Source organism: Ostrinia furnacalis, unplaced genomic scaffold, assembly GCF_004193835.3.
Source record: "Ostrinia furnacalis isolate ACB-3 unplaced genomic scaffold, ASM419383v2 OfSCF7297, whole genome shotgun sequence".
NCBI lineage: Eukaryota > Metazoa > Arthropoda > Insecta > Lepidoptera > Crambidae > Ostrinia > Ostrinia furnacalis.
In genome coordinates, this window is record NW_021137536.1 from 1 (window position 1) to 16,566 (window position 16,566).

General features: G+C 40.5%; 1 protein-coding gene and 1 non-coding gene across 2 annotated transcripts in view; one reads left to right on the forward strand and one right to left on the reverse strand.

The window, feature by feature from the left end:
* Window positions 1–363: 363 nt before the first annotated feature.
* The window catches only part of Gfrl (Glial cell line-derived neurotrophic family receptor-like), a gene marked incomplete at its 3' end in the record, with an annotated part of 52,144 nt that continues 35,941 nt past the window's right edge, over window positions 364–16,566 (reverse strand). The window contains exons 5-10 of the mRNA XM_028319597.1: window positions 9,236–9,493; window positions 7,192–7,429; window positions 6,514–6,654; window positions 2,012–2,217; window positions 1,027–1,205; window positions 364–642 (exon numbers count right to left, since the gene is read on the reverse strand). Of these exons, the coding sequence (XP_028175398.1) occupies window positions 364–642; window positions 1,027–1,205; window positions 2,012–2,217; window positions 6,514–6,654; window positions 7,192–7,429; window positions 9,236–9,493 (1,301 nt within the window). The remainder of the gene's footprint in view (window positions 643–1,026; window positions 1,206–2,011; window positions 2,218–6,513; window positions 6,655–7,191; window positions 7,430–9,235; window positions 9,494–16,566) is intronic.
* On the forward strand, window positions 6,180–6,251 carry TRNASTOP-UCA (transfer RNA opal suppressor (anticodon UCA)). Its single transcript has one exon. It is a non-coding gene; the product is annotated as a tRNA-Sec (tRNA).

A 16,566-nucleotide genomic window follows, 5' to 3' on the forward strand; every position in this document is an offset into this window, starting at 1 on the left:
TTCGTATTTCAATAGTTGACTTTTTATGACATACCTAGCCATTCAACTGAGCACAACCAGTTTCAACCTGATAAAGTATTACAGTTTGACGTTTCAGCTGGTTTGCTACAGCCAAGGTCATGAGCAGACTNAGGCTACTACAGAGGGTTATGTTTTTCGAGTGTATGTATGTACATGTGTTTCGAGTGTACAGACTCTCCAAATAAACAATAAGTAAATCTTTAAAATCTTATTGGTGTAGTTATTGTACAGACGATGGCACATCAAATTGGGCAGTGGCATTTTAAGTAGTTGTACTGGTGCTAATTTCACAACAAAACCCTATGGTCTGATGCTGTATCCAATTATCGATGATATACGTACCCGTCTCGTTTCGCCCATCTTGATATACTGCGCCTGGTCATCACTCTCCGGCTTCTTCACGATGCAGTACTTCGTCGGCTCAAGCGTCGTCGTGGGCCGCGGCGTCGTGGTCGTCGTAGTCGTCGTACGAGTGGTAGTGGTCGTCGCGCGAGTCGTGGTCGTGGTCGCGACCGTTGTGGTCTCGGTGGTGGTTTCAACGATAGGCTCGGAGATCTGCTGACTCTTTGGTTCCGCAGTTTGCTCGGATTGCGTAGTGCTGGGCGGCTCGCGGTTGTCCTGCTTTGGAGAATAGATTTATGAAATAACTAGTAGACCCAGCAAACTACTTCGTACCACCCATATTCTTTGATAGGTACAAAACTACAAACCGTTTTCTCCCCGTTTAAAAACCAAAATAACTCGATTTTTTTAGACCAGCTGTGCCCGCGTACGACTTCGTACGCGTGGAAATAGTTTTCAAATGTTTTCTCACCGTTTAAACCTATGATAACTAATATGATATTTCATGACTTCGATTTAAAACTGAAAATAAAGGGTCTCAAATGCGACCTACGGTGTTTACGAGTAGGTATAGCTTGTATTTTCGGCTTTGTCGTGCTATACATAGCTATAGCCGTGGTCAAAAGCAGACTGGTGGCTATTTTCCTTGTTTTTACGACTTACCTCCTTCTCAATGACCCTGGAGCTACCACGGTGGGTGGTGTGCCGGTTGTGGTGGGTGGTAGTGCGGTGGATGATGGCATTCTCTGGTGGTACGGTCATGTAGTTGATGCCAATCTCGGCCACAGTGGTCGTCATCAGGGAGCCGTAGGTCTTCACGTGGTAGTCGCTTTGGGATTCCACTGGAATTGGAAGAAAGAGGTTTTGAGCTAGGTACTTAGTCTTGAACAAACACCCTTCAGACCGTAACTTAATTACTTTGGGTTTTACAATGGTCCAGCTGTAGATTAACGACTGCATAGCATATTTTATTTTATTTTTATTTAAAAAGAGAACCTGTCACTTAAAAAAAAAAAACAAAAACTAATCTAGATATGTACAACAACATTTGGTTTCATGCTAAGTGTAAGGTTAATATAAACTAGAAGTGGCCCTAGAAAATCCCCTTTCTCTTATGATCTTCCAATAACACACACAGCAGCCTCTGCCATCCCAGGCAGTCGTAGAGCTGAGCGAAATCAGTGCCTCGGCAAGCACAGGTCGCTCTCAGCTGGGTGCCTAACACGGCCACCACTGCAGCACTACAAGTAGCAGGGGCCCTGTTCTTATTAACTTACCAACCCAAGGGTTCAGCCACAGCAGCCTCTGCCAGCCCAGGCAGTCATAGACCTGAGCGAAGTCAGTGCCACGGCAAGCACAGGCCCCCCGACAGGCAGTCGATTACCCAGCACAGCTACTCCAGAGACAAGAAGTGGAAAGTCTCGATTATCTTAAGATCTTACCAACGCAAGGGTTCAGCCATAGCAGTCTCTGCCATCCCAGACAGTCGTAGAGCTGGGCAAAGTCAGTGCCACGGCACGGCAAGCACAGGCCGCTCTCGGCTAGGTGCCTAGTAAGGCCACCACTGTAGTTCAGCACGCATCAGATTGCCCAGCACAGCTAGTCCGGAGACAAGAAATGGAAAGTCTCGATTATCTTAAGATCTTACCAACGCAAGGGTTCAGCCACAACAGCCTCTGCCAGCCCAGGCAGTCGTAGAGCTGGGCAAAGTCAGTGCCACGGCAAGCACAGGCCGCTCTCAGCTGGGTGCCTAGTACGGCCACCACTGCAGCCCGACAGGCAGCAGGGGACCCAGCACAGCCTTGAGTCACGGCATCCACAGCGCACCACTGCTCATAGTTCTCGAGACGGATCCTGGAATTGAAATTTTGAATTTTTTTCATCATCAGATAATTTAGTCTTGCAGTAAGACAACCCTTTCTAATTTGTCAGAGGTAAAGAAAGGATTTGGCTTACACTGCCCACGCTTACTAATACTGTGGGGCCAAAAGAGCTGTCATTGTCATCATTTCAGCCATAGGACGTCCACTGCTGAACATGGGCCTCCCCCAATGATTTCCACGTTGATCGATTGGTAGCGGCCTGCATCCAGCGCCTTTCTGCTACCTTTATGATGTCGTCGGTCCACGTTGTGGGCTGTACCTACTACTTTTAATTATACAGTGTGTCCGGGCATGTNAAAAGCGATCGACGATCCTGACGTCATTTTCTAAATAATTTAACCAGTCAAAAGCTTAAATCTAGAAGTAGGTACTTGATTTTGAATCGATTTTAGAATTTCCTAATACGGACCCTGGAGCGTTATTAATATGAATAAATAAAGTAAGGAAAAAAGGAATATACTCAGTGGATATTGCGCACCACATTTTATACAACTGTCACAACAATTATTCCGGCCCCGCATTTCCTCGAGAAGTAAGCATCAGACATATTTTTATCCACATGTATTACATTGTGTATACGCGTTATTCGACGCCATAATAGAAAATGTTATGTATTGAATTCTTACACTAAAGAGATGTCTCCCGATGTTGTAAGACGGGGACGAATATGAGAAATCTTTCGCGAAATATTTTCACATACGCTCGCGTAAGTCACTGTACCTCTGTAGGCAGCCAGGCATGCCAAAGAATGTATAGTGCAGCAGAATTTTCTCTTCTGAATCTTTCAAATATGAAGGATATTTTTGAACCAGAATCAACCCTTTTCTTTGAAATAATGTTTCTATTTTATGGGTTATGCTCTGGTTTCGCTTCAAATAATTAATTGTTGGCAGTAACGTGTGAATAATTCAATGGTAACGTTGACTATGTGCTTAGCGGGTAAAAACTGTGTCTTTCTAGCAATGTTTATATGATTTATATCAAGCATTAAGTTGCTTACTTTGGGGCTAGCTGGCGCTGTGTGAAATTGTCCAAAGATTTATTTATTAAAGATTTATTATCATAAAAATCTTAACAAATTATTGCCAACTACACTCATATTCTGGCACATGTACTTTTCATATCGAGTGGCCCTTCTGCGTTCCACGATGATTCTATGAGCTCTTACTGTGAGCATAAAATACTGAGAGGACCTTGTAAAATAAGAAAAAAAAGATGAAAAAAAAATGGATGCCCAAATTACTGCTCGGCTGCATTTGACTGAGCTTTTTCTCACGGCCCTGACGCTGAATGCAACCCAGTGTAGGGAGGGATGAAACATTAAGTAAGTACAGGCGACAATAGCACATCAACCTTCACACTGTGACCTCTTATTTTAAACTAGCGGCCGCCCGCGAGTTCGTACGCGTGGATCCCGTTTTACCCCCTTAGGGGTGGAGTTTCGTAAAATCCTTTCTTAGCGGATGCCTACGTCAAAACATCTACCTGCTTGCCAAATTTCAGCTTGATCCGTCCAGTGGTTTGGGCTGTGCGTTAATAGATCACTATATCAGGTACCTACACTCTGATGAGACTGTCCATACACAAGCTTTTAAGCTTGGTCATACCTTCTGTATTCTTTGTATTCTGTGTTATAAGTCAACTGCGCGCGCACAGGGCCGCCTCAAGGGCCCTCATTCCGCGTCACAGACACGAGGGTAGTTGTGGGATGATGGTGGTTACTTACGGTGTTTAAGCATATTGAAGTTATGGTGGATCAGCATTTAGAACAAAATGAGTACTTAAATTAGCAGTTAGGTTTATTATGGAGATACGTCTGAATTATTATCAAACAATGCTCTAAAAACGTTAATAAATTCATTAATGTTATGTTTTATTTTGATTTAGGGTTTAAAATCGATTCAAAATTCTTTCTTAATACCTTTTTTTTTCAGAGACATTATACCTACCTACATATTACATACACACTCCAAAATATCTTCAGCTAGGTATGACATCAATTCGGCACAACATCTTAAATGGTTTTGAGAAGAAGTTACCTTTTTCAACCTTTTGTTACCGTTGAAAATATTTAGTAGGTACCTGTACCTCACATTTAAAATCCTTCCCTGTCTGTAAACCGCAATATATTTGGAAAATTTTTTACGGCAGAATTTAAGGGTTATTGCTGTCATATAATGGAGGGATTGCTGCGGTTTGCGGGCCGGCGACAAATATGTGCTCATGGAGCTTAGGTTAGGGTGACCACCCTTGTTGTAAGTTCGTAGCTGACTCCACACAGCAGCAGGAAACTGCGTCGCCGTGACACACTACTTTCTATGTATTTCTTTAAAATACTTTCAGACACGTGTCGCTAGTAACGGAAGCTTTTTCATAGAAATATATAGAATAGTCTGCTGCTTTAACTTGACATTTCGTTACGTCCCAGAGATAATTCGTCATAATCGTAATATACACAACAGTTAGTTCGTCTTCTTATGCAATACTGGTAATACGAATAACTACTGGACGATTTTTTATGAAATTACTATTATATCAGTTAAGTTAGTTTTTATCAAAATTTACGCGGACAATCTAAATTCACTCAATGATAATATAGTCTGTTTACTTTTGGTACACAAAAAAGAAATTTAGAAAAAGGATCGGAAATTAAAATCACAAAGTATACCCCACGTATTTATCAGCACCCGTTATACGCCTACATACAGACAATCCGTTCAATATTGTTTTCAGAGTTAGGAAAGTCTTGACATGTCCTAACAAATTCAAACAAATGGCAACCCCTGCTCCGTGGGTATTATTTACAAGAACTTTTAAATGGGCCCCAAACTCGAGCCCTTTTGGGCCGAGGACTTATTTAATGAAGGGAAGTGAGTAGTGCGGAAGGGCACTCATACTTTTAACTTCTAAATTCAATCGTAGTTCGATATGACCTTTTTAAATGTTTGTATCTTTCGTCTTCCTTTAGGTTATTTAGTTTCTTTTGAAGAATGCTTGCTGAACTTATATCTAGAAGTTAATATTGAACTATAGAATTTATACATTATGAGCCTTTTTCTACTACATTCTTCTCAGTTTTATTAGTAACCTGATCAAAAGCAGGACTGTTATGCTGACTAAGAGATCTCCCGTGCCCAAAACAAGCTTCGAATCATAAAAGCTGACAATTTTGGAACGCGCAAAAAACCTGGTTCCAGTTGGTCCATTTGTTTCTAGACGATAGTCACAATAAAGGCTAAGAAGACGACAAAAAAGATTTCTGGGAGAGTATGGCAGACGGGCAGGGGAAATTCGACGGACAGCCGGTATAAAAATTACTGCTATTGGCAGGAATTTTTATATATATCTCACCTGCACTCAGGGTCTTCGCGGCAGGCATGGGCCAGGGTATGGCAGGCAGACAGGGGAGATTTGGCGGGCAGTCGTGATTAAAATCACTCCTATTGGCGGGGATTTTTATATATCTCACCTGCACTCAGGGTCTTCGCGGCAGGAATGGGCTAGGGTATGACAGGCAGGTAGGGAAGATTTGGCAGACAATCGGGTTAAAAATCACTCCTATTGGCGGGGATTTTTATATATCTCACCTGCACTCAGGGTCTTCGCGGCAGGCATGGGCCAGTGTATGGCAGGCGGGCNTGGCAGACAATCGGGTTAAAAATCACTCCTATTGGCGGGGATTTTTATATATCTCACCTGCACTCAGGGTCTTCGCGGCAGGCATGGGCCAGTGTATGGCAGGCGGGCAGGGGAAATTCAATAAACAGCCAATATGAAGATCGCTGCTATTGGCGGGGATTTTTATATATCTCACCTGCACTCAGGGTCTTCACGGCAGGTATGGGCCAGGGTATGGCAGGCAGACAGGGGAGATTTGGCGGGCAGTCGGGATTAAAATCACTCCTATTGGCGGGGATTTTTATATATTCAACCGCCTCTGTGGTCTAGTGGTAAGACCATCTGCTTCAGACGCAGAGGTCCCGGGTTCGATTCCCAGTGGGGGCAGATTTTTCTGTTCGGTTTGGTTGGTGGTAGGGCTAGTTCTAAGTCCGCCTGGCTAGCTACCACCATCTTGCCTAAGTCTGTCGTCATAACAACAATGTTAACAGCATTGTTGTGTTCCGGCAGTTAGAGGTAAGATAGCCAGTTCCTCCGTGGTTGAGGAATCCGGGTGAAGCTCGCTTCCACCTTCGGCCTGATCGTCACTTACCATCAGGTGAGATACAGGCCAAGAGCCTCCTCGGTGTGGATAAAAAAAATATCTTACCTGCACTCAGGGTCTTCACGGCAGGCATGGGCCAGGGTGTGGCAGGCGGGCAGGGGAGACCCGACGGGGGGTCGCTGTGCGCACGACGGATGGAGACGCTCTTGCGCATTCATACAGGAGTCCTCGCGGTTGTCAGTTTTCCTGTAAATGATGAAATGTTATGCTCAAAGACTGAAAACTTTCACTGAGCGAAAAAACAGCTCGCTACGCGTAATACTAATAATACTGTAATACTTATTGTTATTTCACATCGTATATTACGATACATTTAATAGTTCTTTAACAACGCTCAAGGCGCACTGCGACAATGAAGAAAGAAAATATGGACACTAATAAATTATGTTGATTGAAATAGGTCCTTTAATAAGTTGTCAAATCGCTAATTATCCAAAGAATGTGCTCAGAAATATCCACGTATTGACTTCAATCGTTCGTTCGTTTAGTGGTGCAAGTACACTATGCGGAAAATTCACCGAAACGAATCGCTAGATCGCACACAGAAATATGGGCAACACACGGGTGGAGGAAGAAGAAAGTAACCAAAATGATGTTTACACTATTACACTCACATAGTGTACTTGTGCCATCAGCGAAATGGCGTCCACTGATGGACAAAGGTATTGACTTATGACAATAAATTAGATCTTTATAAATTCTCAATAATCAAAACAAACTCACTTGCAAAGGCAGAACGCGATCTCGGTGTTCCAACTCACGCCCTGCTTCCTGTAGAACCCTCGGAGCGCCGCCATGCATCCCTCTCTGTCGCACTCCATGGAGTGGCACTTCTGCAGCACCGGCGTCAGTGACGTCATGCACTCCCCATCCTTGATACAAGAGTCCAGGGCCACGTGACACGTCGACTGCAGCGCCACCTTCTCATCACCTGATTTACCGTTCTCTTTCGCAATCCTTTCTGTTGGTTTTTGAGTGTGTTAGTCCGTGTTGATGTGGGTGAGGTTTAATGATGTGTGCGGGTGTTTTTTGGATCAATTTGTGAAATGGACTTAGTATAGACACATTCTTTAACAGCTCCTTTACTGTTTGGGTCAGTTGGTAAATGGAATTCTGATTTATCTTTTTTATTTTCTGCTTTACCTTCTTTTAAAAAGAATTCTGTATTATCATCTTCATTGGTGCTAACATTATTAATTGCTTTGACAAAAGTTCCCTTTCACATATTGATCAATAATCTTGATGATGCTTAGTATAGTGGTATCATTTGGTAAACAATTTAAATCAATAATCAGTTTTTGACAATATAAGTGTTCTTTAAACACCATAATTACAACATCCACGTAAACAATTTAATTCACAGAGCAAAATTATTACTCGACTATAAATGCAAACTAACTCCACAAAATGGAGAATTATAACATTGTATTTAAACTGTCAGTTTAGTTAAATTGTACACACGAGTATGTAATTTTCAAGCCTGCAATAAAATTCATAAGGTATACTGTCCATTTTGTTAAAACCGCTTTCAATTGTGTTAGTCCGGAAAGTTTATTTTCCGATCCAGTTAAAGATTCCCTAATAAACGTAATACCATATAAAGCCAGAAAGTATTTCAATACAGATTAAGGGAAAGAATTCCTTCATAAAACAAATACTTACATAGATAAAATAATAAAGAAACTCAATCCAAATATCAGTAAACAAAATTAAAATAATATTAAGTATAATATTCGAAAGTGATATTATACATACAGTAAATTACAATATGCTCATGCCATGACAAATATAATTTACAAATAGTGGTAGAGTTAATAAATATGACACGTGAGGAAATCTTCAAAATATTGCGGATCGTGAGAAATACGATGAATTGCCAATGGTATTTCAAAACAAAATACGATTTGGAAATAACTAAGCGGTACCGATGTTCGATCATGCTCAAATTTCAATTGGAATAACTCGTACGTAAAATCGATTAGAAATTATTTAATCGAACCACGCAATTGTATCGATGTCTTCATTGCGTCCGATTCCATTAAACAACCTCAAAGTATAATAATATACTCGAATAATGGTTTGAATTTCAAAATCTGCAAAGCTTCCCTGTATTCTGTGTCTAAGCGTTTACTAAATCCTTTGTCTTACATCTAAATCTTCTACGATTTTACTGTGAATCTCAAGGAAAAGGAAGCAAGTCTCAAGGGTTCTAAAGCGATGCTAGGAGGATCCCTTCTAAGTCCTTTGACTACGCAAAGCTTTACTTTGTTCGTTTAATATCAGTTGTTCTTTAATCCTACGCCGTTCTAATGTAAATAGTGGGGTCTAGACTAAGAAGTGCTCCAAACTGGGATTCAAACAAAAAGGGGGAAAATGAGCACTCGAATACATAAAATGATAATTATTTCAGTGCCTTCAGTAAAACCACCCGTGTCCCGACTGACAATGTCCCAGAGCTGTACAGTTGAAAGCCCAAGTGAGTGTAAAATTACGATATCTATGGTTGTACTGTCTGTTTTAGGTGTAAATTTAATATGGCCTAATTTTGACATGACGTTAACTAATATCTCTAGATTTTTTAATAAAACCCCGAGTCTCCTAAACTAAATTTCTAGAAATATGACCTAGGGAGAAGATGAGTATTAGTAGAAGATTATCAATATACTATTTAAGATAATAAGAGAATTTAATAAATATACCATAATGATAAAACTAGAAGCCGATCTCGAGAGATTAGTCAACGTCCATGGAAATGAACCATACGTACGGTTTTCATCAATGTATCCAGGTCCGTAGACGGTCTTGGTCGCGTAGAGGGGGTCTTCGCTGCCCCCCGGCTCATGGTTCCAGCGGTGGTAATGGTGCCCGTGGGGGTTGTAGTGGGGGCTTGCGTATCGGTGGATGTGGGTCATAATTTTGTCCGGCGCAATCAGGTTCCCGTCCTGCGTTATGGACATACCGCCGATCCATGACGTCACTGCCGTACCGGTTCGGTTGGCGGAGCGTCCGTCCGTCATCAGCTTTACTGGAATGGCATCCATCGAATCGCTTAGCTTCGGGTACCGCGCGACCGGCCCGCGATGCGACTCCGGTCGATCATACACATCGATACAAATTACCCTAATGACGATAAAAACGACAATCCAAACAACAACGAGATCGAAACGTTACGATTACGACACTCATCTGGCATTAATTAAAATTTTCACAAATTTAGAAAATTCACGTCCCGATCAAAAATAGCAAAGCCTCCAGTTTGCAGGCCCGTCCGAACTATTGTTCAAAGCCAAGTCTATGCCGCGCAGTAACCATAGAGATCGTAGAAAATAGAAGATGCAGAAGAAAACATGCACACATGCTCATTTCAAGAGATATACCCATTTTGGACTTTTGATGAGACACAAACGATTTTCGTATTGCTCAAATTGATAAAAGTCTAAAATGGTTAAAATAGGGAAAAAAGGGAAACAACAGATAACTAAAAGCATGCAGGCATAAAGTAGGAGCGAATGATCGAAAAGCTAAATCTGGTACCTAAACTTAAACCTAGCTCGTCAAGTCTAGTTCACCTTTCCTTTTGATAAGCCATTTTAGGAACAGTCTAGTCGGTAGATTTAAACATGTAAGATTTAAAATTAGCTCGTGTTGATCCGCTCGCCAACTACCAACCGCTACCAACCGTGCGATGTGGAAGTCATTGGGGGAGGCCTATGTTCAGCAGTGGACGTCCTGTGGCTGAAATGATGATGATGATGATGATGATGATCCGCTCGTGGTCTATCCGTGACCATCAAAGTCCGTCATCGATGGTGAGGCGCTCCTACCTTACGAAGCAGTGCGAAGCGTGCAGTGCAAGAGGCGATGGAATCTGACAGAGACACAGAGATTTAGAAGAGAAGAGAGGGTGCGGCGGCGGCTCACCGTGGCGGGGCCGAGGGGGTCGCGGGGAGAGGAGGGCGGCGCGCAGGAGGCTGGCGGCGGCGGCGCGGGTCATCAGCCTGGTGCCGTTTTCAGTCAGCAGCAGGATGGTACCGTCGGGCGCGGCGTAGCGGGTGAGGGGCGGGGCGCGCACGGGCGCCCTTCTTGGTACCTCGAACAGCGCCCTCACGTCTGGCGGACACTCGCCCCACGTGGCCGCTGCCCCACAATAACGTCACCAACTACCCACCTACTCCAACCGCCCTAAACACTACCCTTATGGGACCACAATCCCCTAAGAGTAGTGGCACAAACCAGTAGTTCGCCGCCCCATTCAGAATCTATCGGTAGGCCTTCGAGGCCGAAGGTGTGGAAGCCAAGAGTTGAGGTAACTGCGGGCATTTGTACGGTGTGTGAGGTCAGGAGTACACTAAAAAGAAGCTCAGTGTCCGTGAAACATAAAGGTAACAGCCTGGTGTGGTAAAGTAGTGATCTAAATCAATCCTAAGGCCTAGGCATCTAATCAGTGTTGAAAATAAATAGGCACGTATAAGAAAAGAATAGAAAAACTAAAATAAATACGTAAAACAACTAATAAACACTTTGACGGCTATTTGAAAGTGAGTCTAGTACTCCTTTAAGCGTTTCATAGTGTAGTGTTACTGTTTCGTAGGTTTTGTTTATAACTGACTGTTGGATATAATGTTTTTACAATGTGATATTAGCATTAGTTGATGGTAATATTAGACACGTTTGTTAAATAAACTTAAGTTTAAAATGAGGCGTTCACATTGAGGGGCTTGTACAGGGCACCACACTAGGTCCCAGTGATTACCTTATAGATAAATATACATAATACAGTTCAGGTGTAACTTTCATTACGCGTGTTCCTATGCATTGCCTTTAAACACTTAAAGCTATATCTAATATGTCATAGACATCAGTTTACTGGTTCTGAGTGAGAAATCGCTACAAATTGTACAAATAATCGTCAAAAACTCTTTTCCAATCGCTTTTGCGATATTTATCTTCTTATTCCTTATATTCGGTATAATCAGTACGTATATTAAACAGATTGAGTAAAGTTCACCTAAACAGCAAACGAAAATTTCCAAATATCGAAAAACTAGCGAAAGAAGAAAAGTTAGACAAAAAGATACAAAGCCACGAAGTGACCGCAAACCTAAAATCTGACAAAACAACAATACCAAATACTTAGTACACGAAGAGCCGTGCAAATATAGTAAGTTTCTGGGAGTTGAGATTACTCTGAACACAACAAAGGGTGTTTCCAATATTTTTCTGGGCGCGGTGAGTTACAGAGCAATTGCTGCAGGTGTGTGTGTTCCCTCGGTGTGAAAGACCGGCGTAGGGTTACCAGTATTTCAAATGATATTTTTGTCAAAATAAAATACTGACTGCAGGAACGCTGTCGTAGAATGTCGTAGGTATGTATAAAATTTATATGAAGAGTATAAACATGATTTGAGAGGTTAGAGATGGATTTAAGTCTATAAATTCAAATTCAAATTGTTTTATTGTGAAATCACACATAAGTCAGGTCATAAAATTTTTGTTATGGATCAGCTGTGTTCCGCCGCATTATAATTAATTTGTTTACTTCTTTTCTTATCAGCATTTGAATTTTTCCTATAAGATGTAGTATTAATTAATAATGATATTTTTATCAGTTGCAGATTTTATAGATTCCTGCCGGGAAAACTTCTAGACCCTTGAAAAAGATTATATTATTGATCAGTATGGAACTGAAAACCAAACAGATTGTTTTCTAATTGCCATGCCCTAATAATGTTATTTAAATAGCTTTTATTTTCATAATGGAACTAATGAATAATTGAGTATGTTCGCCAACCCTACCATCCGGATCGTGGCCCGGGTTCCGTAGCTTTGTTAAAAACTAAGGTTCCCGGGACCCGGTCACATTTTCGCTCACATTTCCTGTGGGAAGGGGACTGAGGGTTTTTACTTTATCAGACACATACCTACGAGTTATAGTTTTAACTGTGACTTCTATTGAGTGGAAAATTCGGGTTTTCTTATTTGAGTTCTGAGTTACTAAATTAAATGTTTTTCTTACAGTTGTACAGTCAACAGCATAATAGCATCATCAGTTTTTTTTTAAATATCACCATCTAAAATCTTAATAATTAATATGCAACAGTGTCAAGCATGGTGTGTCGTATCAGTATAAATGTTGCCTCCCCAATAGAAGGTCATATTTTTTTCAACCACAACGAGGAAGCTCTTTCCTGTATCTCACCTGATGGTAAGTGATGATCAGGCCGAAGGTCAATTCCCATATTAGACGTTGTGGTTCTAAGTACGTTTTGGACGGGGATGGATCTACCGACACTGGAATCAGCATTTCAATACTGACATCATTAAGCTATTATTTTGGTCGCCTTAAAAATACTTTTAATAAATATTTTGAGGTTAGATGGCGCTGTGTAAAATGACTGATACCTAGTTATTATAATTACTTCGTACACATTATAGCGAATGCAATCTCCTTTTGAACCGCTTACTTACTTCGCAAGCGGTTTTAATCGGCTAATTAAGGAAAATGCCTCGTTTTATGTTCATCTTCCTACTTTTAATTGCGTAAAGTTACAGGTTTGAGTTTTGCTAATTTGAAAAAAGCGAGGAAGAAGCTTTTCATAGATTTCCAGCTTATTTTGTAATTATATTTTTGATTCCTTTGGCAGAAATTGATGTTTTTATTTAGGAAATATTTTTTTTAACTAATTTGTTTTTTTCTACATGATGGAAAATGAATTACCTGTAAAATGAAAAAAAAAAGAATAATATCTGTCTCGTAGATTAAAAATGAATGAAAATTGAGATTCAAGCATTGGACTATCTACCAGTTTTGTGATCGAATCCCGTATGCTATAAAGAGTGTAGTGAGCATAATGATATTTTGTGTGACGGCCATAGAAATGTTTACGGCAGTCACGTTAGGGCTCTTTTCCACGGAGAGACTTCTTTTCTTTGCCTGTTTTTTGCAGAATCCTGTTAAGTTAGTTTGTGTTTTAATATTAAAATTCACAAGAATATCCCGTTTGCAGTGTCCTGTTTGCTATATCATGCAATATTGGAACCCGCATAATTGGCTTGCCGTTGTAAAGGGCCCATATTTTTATTACCATCGATTTTGTCACTGACTTGTGATGTCACTTGTAGCCTAACGCCCGCATTCACAAACGATGCTTGCTTAAGTGAAGCAGCAAATCGAACGCACAGCGTTGAATAGAGCTGTGTGATTGGTTCGTGTATAACCCTGTGAGCCTGTGAGTCCACGCGCACTGTGAGACCTCATAGATAAATAATATCTTTAAATAAATCAAATGACGGTTTAAGTGATTACTATGCCAAACCATGTTTACTAGAGCCACATTTCCAGTAATATCTGGTTTGTAAATATATTTTTAACGCGTTTTGTTCCTTTTTGAACAACAAAAAAACCCGTTCCAATTTATTAACATAATCACAAATAGAGGAAGGGAAAATTCCTTGTCAAAGGGAAGAAAAAAGAAATCTTCAAAAAGCCTTACTTTTGCCTACAAAGGGCTGAACGGATCACCCCACCTATTGTTCTCCAAGCGGGTACAGTCAGCCCCGAGAAAGACTTAGTAATTTGTTTCTTAGCTTTTCTCATTCGTGTTTTAGCCGAGAAAGAAATGCGTGCAACAACTGTCATAAAATTGTGAATCTCATAACTCAAAATTTGCCAATTTTATAGACATTTAACTTAATTAATTATTAACCAGCATTCAGCATTACCGAGTAATTTTGGATTTTTACCTTAGGAAAAATTTCGTTAAGAAACAAAAGTCAATGGTCAATCCCAACTAATCCCAACTTAATATTATAAATGCGAAAGTAACTCTGTCTGTCTGTCTGTCTGTCTGTCTGTCTGTCTGTCTGTTACGCTTTCCCGCTTAAACCTCGCAACCGATTTTGATGAAATTTGGCATAGAGATAGTTTAAGTCCCGGTTTTTGAAACAGGGACGCGCGCGATAAAGTTTTTCTGAGACAGACAAAATTCCACGCGGGCGAAGCCGCGGGCGGAAAGCTAGTTTTCTATAAAAGAAGATACAACAAGTCGCCTGAAGAGTTAAATCACCATCACCCATTGACATTCGCAACATGAGAATGTTATATTTATTTTGCTTTTTTTATTGATTAAATATTTTATTCAGAAACACACCTACATGGTGAGAAATATTCAAAAACCACACCGAGGCGGTTGAAAATTCGTTTTGTGGCAAGTGCGACGAGCGAAAAAAGAGTTTATAAAACGTTGACATGGCATAATATGAAGACCAGCGTCGCGTCGTTTCATTATGAACTGAGATGCTACTACACCATGCTGAGTGGATACTGGATACCTTTTCGGTATCATTGTGTACATTATTTTTAAGGAGTTGTCCATGTTATATTGAATAAATACTTTTTCTTTCTTTGCATATAATTTAGTGGCTGACTGTACCTCGCTCTAAATTAATGTTCGATTGATGTTATTGTGTTGTGAGGGGCAAGAACTCGAGTAGCATTACGGTGTGCGCGGAGAGTGAGAAATACAATTCCAGCTTGTTTTTTATAAACAATCAACATTTTTATTATTAAGCATTCAACAATAAGATTTAATATAAAAAACTAGACTTATTTGCCATGAAGTAAGAAAAAAAAAAAATTAGTGAATAATAAATCCATTCATGAAAACTTTTAGGGCTTGTTTCATCATTCGCATGTCCCTGATAGCTTGGTTTATTTGTTAGATAAATGTCCATTTGTTTGTGGGTTAGGTCTCAGATAGAAATATCTGATAGATAAAGTCACCGGAATGCCCCCCAGGCTTATGTACTTAGGTATTATAAGTAAATAAGAAATTATAACGGAGAGAGACAAGAACCAAAACTGTAGAATGCAGTTTGTAATAGTGCCATTTATGCCCGTTTTCACCATCAATCCCTAATTTTTAAGTGACCCCTTTGAAAACAGAATTCCTGTTATAAGTGTTACCGCAGGGGTCACTTAAAAATTAGGGATTGATGGTGAAAACGGGCATTAATCTTTTTACTGTAAAAACCCTTTCTTTTTACTCAAACTCCGTGTACCGTGTCCCATCATCGAACTCATCCATGACTAGTTCTTTAGTAATATCGTTAGAAATACAAAACCCTCAAATCGCAGACCCCATAGCCGTAAAAAGCTATAGACGAATCCCCATAACAACAGTAGTTTTTTCCTCCAACTCGCCACTGGGGAACGCTTCTCAAGCCGCCATAACAAGCCTCGGTAGTTCGTCAGTTCGTCGATACTCCAAATATTTGACGCGAAGTTATTGAACTGGGATGTGGGGCGCCATGATTTGAGCAAACGTTTGTGGATAAAAATCTTTTGGCAGACGTTGGACAGGGAAACAAGTGACGATCGATTGCGTAGATTATTTTTTGTTTTTGTAATTGTCGAGAGAAGGTTTGCATGACTCACGCAGAAAAAACAAATGTCGATCGATTTGGCTGATTCTTTTTTGTTTTTGCAATATTTGGGAGAAGGTTTGTATGAAGTCTCGCGCAGAAAAAGCTGCTGATACAAATATTCCACCAAAATCAACGCACTGTGCTTAAGTAATAAGATATCAAGTAGAGTCAAGCTTCTAGCTATACACGTCCTAACTCTACAACTCAGTACACTAATAAAGAGGAAATATTTGATTGTTTCATTTGCATTGAATAGGCTTCTAAACTAATAGAACAATTTGAAAAATTCTTTCACTATTGAAAAGCAAATTAATTTCTGATGAAAGGCTGAATGTAGAAAAATCTTCTGTAAATATTGTGGAAAGAAATAAGAGGGAAATAGAGGACATATTCGTGCAGTGCTTGAAATTAATCCCAAAGTGTGGCCACCCCTATACAGCCAGACAAAAAGAAATCATTTCCCCAAAACTGAAATTTGGGTGCAAATGTTAGGACAGCAGAATTGGGAACACGTAAGTGGCAATGAACAGACAAACAGCTATTGTTTTTATTACACACTAGTTTTGGCTCGTGGTTTTTCCTGTATGGAGCACAAAGTGAAACCCAGCGGAATAGAGCGACAAAGAACTGAGGGTTGAGTGTGAGTTTATATCAAACGTCCTCACCAGTGAG